Source organism: Paralichthys olivaceus, chromosome 6 (genome assembly GCF_024713975.1).
Source record: "Paralichthys olivaceus isolate ysfri-2021 chromosome 6, ASM2471397v2, whole genome shotgun sequence".
In the NCBI taxonomy this organism is placed as follows: Eukaryota; Metazoa; Chordata; class Actinopteri; order Pleuronectiformes; family Paralichthyidae; genus Paralichthys; species Paralichthys olivaceus.
In genome coordinates, this window is record NC_091098.1 from 27410030 (window position 1) to 27421336 (window position 11307).

Here is an 11307-nt window from a genome sequence, read left to right on the forward strand (position 1 = left end):
CTCTTTCTACTGTTACACACACACACACACTCTCTCTCTCCTGTGGATGGTGAGGAAGCTGCGAACAGACAAACCTCAGAGTCACGACTTGTGAACAAAAAAGAGAAATAGAGTGAGAGCGAGGGAGGAAGAGAGAGACCGAGAGAGACCGAGGCCTCATGCAGATTGATCGAGGACGTCAGAGGAGAAGAAGAAGAAGCTGCTTCATGTCTCTTTGACGTCTGGACCTGAAGTGACGGATGTTTCATCACTGAGACGTTCACTTCCTGCTGACAGCTGATGTTTGACAGTGTTTCTGACACGTCACAGTGTTTCTGACGCGTCACAGTGTTTCTGCAGCGTCACAGTGTTTCTACAGCGTCACAGTGTTTCTGACGCGTCACAGTGTTTCTGCAGCGTCACGCCAAAGTGAAATCAAACCAAACACAAGTCAAACTGCAACTCGGCTCATCTGGAGGAGAACGAACCCAGAGCCTCATCAAGTCACTTTGATTTCACTGGAAAAGAACTGGACAGAAAACTTCAGCCACATCTTCATCAGAGTCATCAGAGGAAGGTCAGTCGACATTATTACACAGAACTGATGCAGAGCTTAGATTGTTTTCATCTGTATTCTCACGCGACAGTGAAATTTGAGTTTCACATGAAGTCACAAAAACATGGAGCTACTTTTTATATGATGAAATCTTTTCTGTGTTTGTGAGATGATACAGATTATTTCTGAGTCTCTGCTGCTGATGAGATTTTCCATCTTCGAAGCTTCTTTGAGTGACGTCAGAGAGCTGGAGCTCATCAGTGTGTGTGTGTGTGTGTGTGTGTGTGTGTGTGTGTGTGTGTGTGTGTGTCACCAGGTGAACTCGGTGGAGCCATGTCTCTGCCTGCTGACCTGAGCGTCCTGCAGGCCGGCCGAGGAGCAGAGGGGGAGGCGGCTCTGGCGACTCTGGAGAAACAGCTGATCTGTCCCATCTGCCTGGAGCTGTTCAACAAGCCAGTGGTGATTCTGCCCTGTCAACACAACCTGTGCAGGAAGTGTGCCAACGAGCTGTACCAGGTGTGTGTGTGTGTGTGTGTGTGTGTGTGTGTGTGTGTGTGTGTGTGTGTGTGTGTGTGTGTGTGTGTGTGTGTGTGTGTGTGTGTGCAGTGGATTATCAGTGTCTATAATGGGATGTGTGGATGTGTCACTGGTTTGCTCACAGACAAAAAAATTAAGTCATGACCTACATTCACAGCCTTTGTTAGTGTGTGTGTGTGTGTGTGTGTGTGTGTGTGTGTGTGTGTGTGTGTGTGTGTGTGTGTGTGTGTGTGTGTGTTAGGACTTTACTAGTTCACTTTTTCTCTCCATCAAAATGCTGAAGACTCAGTTTATGTCATATGAACAGTTGAGCTCATTAATCTCAGAGTTTATTCTCAGTTTTGTGATTTGTTGTGATTCAGGAAAATAAATCTTCTGATTTCTCGACGTGAAGAAACAGATTGAACTTCAGTCTTGACAAACATTTACGTTTGCTCTCATCGAACATTTACCTAAAAAAAGATGGACGACATGAAGGCTCCCGAAACCGAAGCCAAACGTCTCAGTCACCCCCTGGTGGCTGGCTGCAGTATAAACCAGCCTCCTCCGTGTTAGCAGATGAAACGTTTCCAGGTAGAGTCACAATGAGACGTGACGCTCTGTCCAAGAATCCGTTTCTTCACCTTTAACACTCGGTCACGTGTTGAAACCTGTTTTTATCTCCTGCTCATGTTGACTGAGCTTCATGAGAACATGTCTGTGAACATGCTACAGACGTGTTCCTGGAAACACTTTCCTCCTCCTCCTCCGAGGAACTGGTTCAGACTGTGTCCGTGTAATTCACAGAAATCCTTCATTTTACTTTTGGAGATGATTTACGGTTCTGAGCTAAAAGCAGGATTTTTATGACGCTGGATTTAGTTTCAGTCAGAAACACAGAGTGTAAAAAAAAAAAGATGGCCGACAGTGGTCAAGTATCGACCTCGATCATGCGGCTCCACGATCACTATCGCACAGACTCCGCCTCCAAAAGACGTCATCACCACAAGATGGCAGCGTTCGTGTTGGAGTCAAATCTCTGTTCACAGTTCGTTAGTTTGTGTTCATGCATGAACAAGCAGACGTCCACTGAGTAAACATCCTGTTTCACTGAGTAAACATCCTGTCGCTCTCAGTGTCGTCTCCTTTTCAACTCGTCACTCCAGCGAGGAGCCGCTCACAAAGATGGCGGCGTTGGTGTCTGAAATGTCTTCGCTTAATTTTTGGAGACACTTCGTCCTTAATTTTCAGTCGCTGATCTGAACCAACAGATCTGATTCAAACCTGCTGCTGCGACAGAAAAGACTTGACCTCACTTCACTTGACCTCACTTCACTTGACCTCACTTCACTTGACCTCACTTCACTTGACCTCACTTCACTTGACCTCACTTCACTTGACCTCACGTCAGAGCTAATTCATCCAAACAGGATGAACGGATGAAGGATTCGTTGATTTAAACTCATGTGATATAATATGTAAGAAAAACTTTGCACCTCAGGTTTTTCGTTCTCGTTTCACACGATATGATTCTGAAGCGTGACATTTAGAATGTGGTGTTAAAAGTGATTCCTGGACGTTGACTCGTTGGATCTTTGTCGTGACGTTAGTGGAACACGTCGGAGCAGCTCAGTGTTTGTCAGGGTTTGTTTGTGTGCTGGGCTCTGAGCCTCGGTCCGGCCCAGCAGCAGCTGAGGCTTATTACAGCGGCTATTTCAGGACGTTCACTCCTCCGACCTTCCATCCATCTCTCTCTCGTCTTTCTGTCTCTCTGCTTCTTTATCTCCAGGCTCTCAAATCTCTAATCGGTCTCACTTCTTGTTTTCTGTTTAAGCTCCAGGCTGATTTTATTTTGACCTCACTGACACAGCGTGGCGGCATTTTAAACACTTTTAGTTCCCAAAACAAATTACAGCGATGGATGAGTTGATCGTTTGACCTTTGGTTGTGTGTAACATCAGAGCGTGGACACCGCTGTGGCGAGGGAGCTGCAGTCAGGAGGCGGTGAGCCTCACCGTCATCTGTCAGTCGTCAGAGTCACTGTGACCAAATCAGCAGGATGAGAGAATAACTACGAGTTTCATCCATTCACTTTATTCTTTATCTGAGCTGTGAAGCCCTGAATCACTGAAATCCCAGCATGCATCTGTGTTGTAGGCTAACGAAGAAGTTCAGTAGAAACGAGTGTTTACATGTCTAATGTTGTGGTTGTCGTCTGTGCCAGCCCTCGCTGTTCCAGGCTCGAACCACCATGCTGGTGAACAGCGGGCGTTTCCGCTGTCCGTCCTGCAGACACGAAGTCGTGCTGGATCGCCACGGCGTCTACGGCCTTCAGCGAAACCTGCTGGTGGAGAACATCATCGACGTCTACAAACAGGAAGTCAGCAACAACACCAGCGACGCCACGAGGTGAAAAGTCACATATGCTCAGTTTAATAGGAACATTTAACGAACTCTTTTATTCTGCAGTAAATCCTCTCCAAGGTTAGAATTATTTAACAGTTGGTGGAAAGTGTTTTTAGCCGTTTCGACTGAAAGTACCGGAACTTTTACATCAGGAGCTAAAAGCTTCGTACACACAACTGACAGGCTGTTCCACTCCAGTCCACCAGGTGGAGGTAAAGCAGAAGACTACACAACAGCAATAACGTTATATTAGCAGTAAATATTGAGCAGATTCAAATCGTGACCAGCACTTTTCAAACAACCGAATTCCTTAATGAAGAATTGATTTCATTTCATAATAACACTGATGATAAGATGCTGGAGTACTCAACCAATCAGGGATCTTCAGCGCTGCAAGCCCCACCCATAGTTTCCTCAACTTTCTTAAAGAACAACTCGCTGGACGAGGACGTTCTGCTGGTCAGAGCGGCCGCAGGTTCGATTCCAACCATTTGCTACATGTCTTCGTCAAGCTCTAAAAACCTGTTTTCTTGTCATCGATCAATGGGAGGAAACAGACTTCCTGTAAAAAGAGCTAAGTGTTTGAATCTCTGTCCAGTCTCCTCCCTCCTGCTCCGCCCCCTGCTCAGCTGACGTGTCCGGACCACGAGGACGAGAAGGTGAACATCTACTGTCTCACCTGTCGGGTTCCCACCTGCTCTCTCTGCAAAGTGTTCGGGGCTCATCGGTCGTGCGAGGTGGCTCCTCTGACCGACGTCTACCAGCAGCAGAAGGTTGGTGAAGACACTCGGACCAATGACAGAGAAGAAGAAGAAGAAGAGGTGGAAAGTAAAATGAAAGTTAGAAGTTCTGCTTGTTTCTCAGGACGAGCTGAGCGAAGGAGTCGGTGCTCTGGTGACGGTTAACGACAGAATCCAGACTCTGATCGACGAGCTGGAGGAAACCTGCAGGAACATCGAGGTGAGATCCGATCTGTCGCTAGAGCCTGAACCAGTCACGAGGTATTTAAAGGTCCAGTGTGTAGAACCTAGTGACATCTAGTGGTGAAGTGTGATGTTGCAGCTGAACTTTTGTTTGATTGTTTGATGAAGATATTTGACGTCCGTGCTCTCGCTCCTCTCAACAGGAGAACTGTGCGGCTCAGAAACAGAGTGTGTGCGACAGGTTCCAGCACATGATGTCCATCCTGGGACAGAGACACAAGGTCAGACAGACTCTGTTGATGTAGAGTAGAACTGCTCTCACGTATAGAGATAGTCATCGTTATCACCTCGCAGGCCATGACTCAGCAAATCAGCTCCGAGCAGGAGGAGAAGACGGGCCACGCCCAGGCTTTGGTGCGTTGCTATGGGGACAGCGTGGAGGCCAATGCCAAACTGATGGAGAGAGCAGCGAGCAGCATGGACGAGCCGGACATGGCTGCGTTTGTCCAGGTGAGCTCATGACCAGCGTCCAGGTGAATCCTGGAAACCAAAGGTCGGTGAGGGGACAGATCAGCGTCAGGCCGCTGCTGTCTGAATTTGAAATTGACCAGATGAGGTCAGAGGAGAATCTGTGACATCAGAAATCATCAGCGTAGAAAATAGAAACTTGTTTGTGTGAAACGTCGATGGTCAGAAAGAGAATTAGAAACACAAAGAGAATCTATGAAACCAGACGAACAGAGGTGAAGCTTTTCAGATAAAGATGTGAATCAATGTGAAGATATGAAAAATGTGACGTGATCAGTGTTTCTTTCTTTCTTCAGAGTTCCAGAGAGCTCATCACAAAGTGAGTGTGAAATAAAAAGGTTTTATCGCCTGACTCTTCTGCACGAGCTTCACGTCTGTCTTAGACTCTTAATTTGTATTTTCTTCACACAACAAATGAATTGCTGAGCAGAATCACCTGTCGTTGTTATCTTCTGTCTCGGTCCCTGTTCCCTCCCTGACGCTCCTTCAGGGTGATCACAGCGACCGGCTCCTGTCCGACCGAGACGCTGAAACCAGGTTACGAGAATCTGAGCCCGTACGAATTTAACTTCAGTCGACAGGAGCGAGCTCTGAAGAGCATCGACTTCATGAAAGGTAAGAAAACCAGAAACACTCAGAAACCAATGATGGACTGGGACTGTGTGCCTCCATGTTCACATTTCTATATAATCAGATTCTTATGATTATTGATTGATCTGGAAATCTTAGTCCGAGTGTCAACACATCAAAACTCCCTCAAACTGAACCCAAGAGAAAAGAAATCCACGCACACGTTGGGTCTCAGCAGGTTTTCTTTGTTTCCAGCTGTGGAGGATGTTCCTGAAGAACCAGATGTGGAACCAGAGGAACCCAGAGAACCCTCTGAACCAAAGCTCCATCAGGAGCCGTCCGGCCAGAACCTGGAGCCTGAAGCAGAACCGGTTAAAGAGACGACATCACCACCAGAGGAACCAGCTCCAGATCCAGAGCTGCTGACGGACCACGAGGAACCTGCAGGAGCCGAACTGCAGCCGCAGCCCGAAGACGAGAACGACGAAGGGTCAGCTCAGATCCACAAGGAGAAGACGGTGGAGGGCGACGAGGCCGAGGGATGTGCAGCTCCCGACTCCATTAAAGACACAATCATGTGTGAACCGGAGGGGATGAGCACACAACAGGTACCGCACAAAATACACACACTTTGACTCAGGTGTAAAATTCATCTTTCACAGTTTCAGCCACTAGAAGAAGTTTTGAACGTGGAAATGAGTTCGGTTTATAAATAAAACCGACTTAATGAGACCTGACCACAAACAGTGAGTCCAGAAAGCTTCTATTTTTTTATCTGTATTTATTTTTTATATTTTTCTGCCAACTTATGGAAGAATACGGATAAAAACAAATCTTAAAAAATTCAAATAAAACAATGTAAAAATAGTCAATTTCAAGTTTTTAAATAAGAATTATTTTAATATTTTTAGGTTGTGGTCGGACCAAATACACATTATTTTGTTAAATTCTACAAACAAACTAATGAATTGAAAAAGTAACTGGACGATTAACGAATAATGAAAATAATAATTAATAAAAAAGTACTTTCATTGTGTTTTTACTAAAATGACCAAAGGTATAAAACACTTGTGACTGATATTATCTGTGATCTTAGTATGATGTTGATTCTGAGGCATCGGCGTATGAACAGGATTTTATTAGTGACGCAGTTTAATTATCGTCATGACGTCATTGACGAACGAGAGGAAAGAAGAACGTTCTTCAGCACAAAGTTAAAGAAAGTGGTCGAGTGCTGCTTCACCTCCGTCCAGCAGGTTCACTGCTGAGCTGCTCCTGTTGATTCACTTGTAAAATGCTCTGAACTCTTTTATCTGTCCTCCATGAATCAGTGTGAGGGGGGAGGGGCAATCAGGGTCACAGCTGATTGGACGACACAGAGAGAGATGGAGGGAAAACCAGAAGAAGAAGAAGAAGAAGAAGAAGAAGAAGAAGAAGAAGAAGAACAGCAGCAGGACACTGATGGAGCAGACACTGGGTTTAGCAGCTGCTACACACAGATGATGATGTGCTCAACACAACCAGCAGGGGGCACTCTCCAGGCTGAGCCTCACAATGGCGTCCAGGTGGCGTCTGACCTTTATACGACCTCTGACCTCCAGGTGGCGCCTGACGTTCATACGACCTCTGACCTCCAGGTGGCGTCTGATCTCCAGGTCCAACCACGACGTCCACAGAGTCGGGACGATTCCCAGCTCCTGTCTGACGATCAGCTGCTCCCTCTGTCCTCGCCACGTGTCCCTCTCCTGCCTCCTGCTGGTGAGTCACAGTCACGTGAGGCGTCCTCTGAGTTTGACGGAGCTTTTATAACTTTTGCCCACGAGCAGCAGAGAGCAGGAGAAGATGGATTCGTGGAGGAGAGCGACGTGAAGGCCTCGTTGTGTCGACCGGAGACCGAGGGTGAAAGTTTCAGCCTGAAGGAGGAAAGTTTAACACCAGAGGAGACGAATTCAGGGAAGCTGGGGGACGGAAGGACGGAGGATCCAGAGCAGAGAGGAGGAGAGATCTCAGGTCTGAGGGAGAAGAGGCTGAGTCATTCTGAAGCTGAGAGAACAGGAGACGTCTGGACGGATGACAGACGTGAGGAGCTGAGGGACGATGTGGAGACCAGGGAGGAAATCTGTGGACGAACGACCGGAGAAGACCCGGCTGGTTCAGGGTTTCTGGAGGATGGAGAGAACAGCAGGAAGAGTGTTGATGAAAGTGAAGAGAAATTAACGTCCTGTGTTTCCCTCCAGGTCAGTGTCATCTGGTTTCATCATCACCGTGGTTACCATCACCGACCAGGCTCTGTCACTCCTCTGCTGCCTGCACCTCCGCTCTCCTTCCTCCGTCCTTCTCGCTCTCTTTCCTTTCTTTCCTTTCTTTCTTTCTTTCGTTCTGTTTTTCAGATTCAGTCTGAACCATCACCAGCTCTTTCTTCTTGGTCTCTGTCTGTGTTGAGATGGAGGACGGATGAAAACCATGACACATAAAGTAGAAGAACAAAACATAAAGCTCCATCCTCCATCTCTTCAATCTTTTCATCTCACCCCGTCGTCTTTTCCTTCATTTTCACCCCCCCCCACATTTCTTCCTGTCTTCTTCCCTGTATTGCCCCCCCTCTGTTTCCATCTCTCTCCAGGCTGTCACTCTGCTCTTCTACCTGTTGGCCTTCCTGCTCATCCTTCAGAACGTGTGGGTTTACATCGGCTGCTTCATTTGCACATAACATCAGCAGGAGACGCGTCACTGCACCGCTCAGGTACACGAGCACCTGCCCGCTGCAGGAAGTGATCGTCCAGCCTTTTATTCTGAAAGTGCTCCGTGTTTCTCCTTAAGAGTAGCTGCTCATTAATTAAAATAATAATAATAAATTGCATCATCTGTATTTTGACTTTAATTCCCCCAATGAAAATGAAAATGAGGAATAAATAATGAAATAGAAATTGACCTTATAACACAAAACTTAACTTGACCTGTCTCAGTTTAACTTAAAGGTCCAGAGTGTAAGATTAAGGTGAAAGGATCTATTGGCAGAAATGTAATATGAATTAATCCTAGCAATGTTCTCAATAGTGTGTTTCATCTACATTGTTCAAATTGTTGTTTCTTTACCCTAGAAGTGCCCCTTTATCTTTAAATACTTTATCTTTAAATACTTTATCTTTAAATACTTTATCTTTAAATACTTTATCTTTAAATACTTTATCTTTAAATACTTTATCTTTAAATACTTTATCTCTACATCAGGAGGGGGTCCTCTCTACGGAGGCCGCCATGTTTTCACAGTGCAGCAGCTTCTCTGTCAACAGCTGCTGCTGACACCCTGTGGTGAAACTGTGTTACTACAGTTCAGAACCATTAGAAACATCTCTCAGCGGAAGTGACGCGTTAACAGATGAACTCAGGTGGAAACAAAACACAAGTTCAGAAAACCTTGAATCTATGAACAGATGTTCGTATTTAAAGGTTCAATGTTCATTTAGTTGTTTACTTTCTGCACTTGATGCTTGATGCTGCATTCACTCCACCTGCATGTGTGTGGTGGAGGATCTACTCTTCGTGTGTCTCTATGTGTCTCGTCTCTAAGTTAGTTGTGTGTTTGTGGTCGTTGTGTGTCGGCTTCTGCTCCTGTGACTCTCTGAAGTTGTTTGATATAACAAATAAGAACAGTCACTTTATACACATGCTCTGGTCCTGAGGCTCCAGACGCCTCGGGCCCCTGATGCCTCGGGCCCCTGATGCCTCGGGCCCCTGACGCCTCGGGCCCCAGACGCCTCGGGCCCCTGACGCCTCGGGCCCCATACGTCTCGGGCCCCTGACGCCTCGGGCCCCTGACGCCTCGGGCCCCAGACGCCTCGGGCTCCAGACGCCTCGGGCCCCAGACGTCTCGGGCCCCTGGACCTGTGGTTGAGTATCTCTGACTGTGTGTGAGTGACAGCTCTAGTCTCACAGTGTCGTAGTGTCTTTTGCTGAATATTTATTTATATATAACTTGTGCTTCGTTCCAGATGGAGGATGAGACCAGGAGTCCTGCTGAGACCAGCTCTTCATCCTCCTCCTCTTCCTCCTTCACCCTCAGCGAGGCTCCTCGCCGACCCAGTTTTTACTTTTCATGGCTAAACCCGCTCCACAAGAGGAAGTAGAGAGAGACAGAGAGAGACAGAGAGAGAGACAGAGAGACGGAGAGAGAGAGAGAGAGAGAGAGAGACAGAGAGAGAGAGAGAGAGAGAGACAGAGAGAGAGAGAGAGAGAGAGGGAGGTCTGGAGATGAGGTTTTACAGACGACATGAAGAAAGTTGCTCTTCACTCCAGAGTCAGTTTCAGACTGAAAACTCGTTTGTATAAAACTTGAGTTCAAAGTTGCTGAACTTCACCTGTGACTCTTTGTCTTCTGCACGTCTGTGAACTGAAGACAACAGACATCTCTGAGCGTCCGAGGAGAAAAGACTGACCCCGTCTGTTGATGCTTTATTTTGAAAATCGTTGTGTTCTTTTGAATGGAAGTCGTCATCCTTCACAATAAAGGTCTTCACAAGGTTTCTGACTTCAGCAGAGAGAAGGAATCCTGGAGTATTTGGAATATCAGCAGAAGTAGAACTAGTTGTAGTACAAGTAGTAAAAGATGTACAAGTATGAGGGGAAAGTATGTGGTACTATGTATTTGCCAAACTCTGTAAATAAATATGGACGAAACTTTCCATCCAGAAAAAAGACCAAAGGACCAGCGAGGCTGACGCTGCCATGTTGTGGCGATGACGTATTACGGCGTCAGAGTCTGTGCAGCGATCGTGGAGCTGTGGTATTGAGGCCACGCCCATAGTCACGTTTCACCAATCATGAGTCAGTCTGAGCTGTCAATCATGACCTCTTGATCTGGAGACCCTCCCTCTCTTCATGTGTGATACTTTGGTTTGATATATAAATAAACTGGTAATATATTAAATGTCCTCATATACTCCACTGGTGTGTCTCCCTTGTTGTTGTGGCCACGAGACAAATGTATAATAATAAAGTTTAAACCGACTTGATTGGTTTTATTGTTTATTAGCTGACGGGGTCCAGGTGGAACATCCGTCATCCACAGCACCGACAGAGTGAACAAGCCCCCAGGTAATGTTAACACACAGTCTGTGTGTCTATGTCCCATCTGCTAACATGGAGGAGGAGCGTTTATGACCTTTACTGCAGCTAGACACCAGGGGGCGATAGAGACACTTTGGCTCCAGTTTCCGGAGCTGCCATGTCGTCCATCTTTATTCTCAGTCTTGTGCAGGATGTTGTGATGATCATCACCTTTCAGCGTTTTACTTCAATAAAACAATATTTCATCTCTAACATCAAATATTTTGAGTAAAACAGAAAATATCTTCCTCTCAGCGATGAATGTCCGGTGACATCACAACCTCAAGTCAAAGTGTTTTCTCTCTGTGACGTGACGTAGAACATAGGTTCCGGTTTTATTTGATATATGAATGGATGAAGTAACATGTGATTAATCATTTACAGGATTTCTGTATTTTGTTTGTCACGTCACAATATATTTCATTTTGAATTATCGTCACAGGTCGTTCACATGTTTTGAACTTTCTGTTGGCGTCTCTGAATCAGGTTTATGAGTTGATCCAAATCCGAGACACAGAAAACCTGGATCAGATATTATTTTACTGTTTTCATAATCCTTATTCAAAGTGTGAGGTTTTGCAGAACAGTTCAAACAATAAGAGCTCATAGCAAGTTTCTTTAAATCTTCACATTTGAAGAAATCAAACTTTTTTATCTAAATTTTGCTTCAAAATAAAAACTTACAAACGCTCCTCTCTGTGACGTCACTTCAGCTCGCCGGAA

General features: G+C 45.9%; 1 protein-coding gene across 4 annotated transcripts; it reads left to right on the forward strand.

Moving 5' to 3' along the window:
• Positions 1–4: 4 nt before the first annotated feature.
• Positions 5–10486, forward strand: trim101 (tripartite motif containing 101). 4 transcript variants are annotated; one of them, XM_069527274.1, is made up of 13 exons: positions 6–556; positions 852–1051; positions 3276–3460; positions 4056–4230; positions 4322–4417; positions 4584–4661; positions 4735–4890; positions 5205–5227; positions 5399–5523; positions 5734–6086; positions 6810–7715; positions 8102–8221; positions 9471–9609. In XM_069527274.1, the coding sequence occupies exons 2-12, from the start codon at positions 869–871 to the stop codon at positions 8186–8188; spliced, it is 2367 nt and encodes a 788-aa protein (XP_069383375.1). In that variant the 5' UTR covers positions 6–556; positions 852–868; the 3' UTR covers positions 8189–8221; positions 9471–9609. The 4 variants fall into 4 exon arrangements, 3 of the variants coding, with proteins under 3 accessions (XP_069383375.1, XP_069383374.1, XP_069383377.1); XR_011243271.1 differs by having other exon boundaries at positions 5–556; positions 6810–8221; positions 9471–9498; XM_069527273.1 differs by lacking the exon at positions 8102–8221 and having other exon boundaries at positions 9471–10486.
• Positions 10487–11307: the final 821 nt, after the last annotated feature.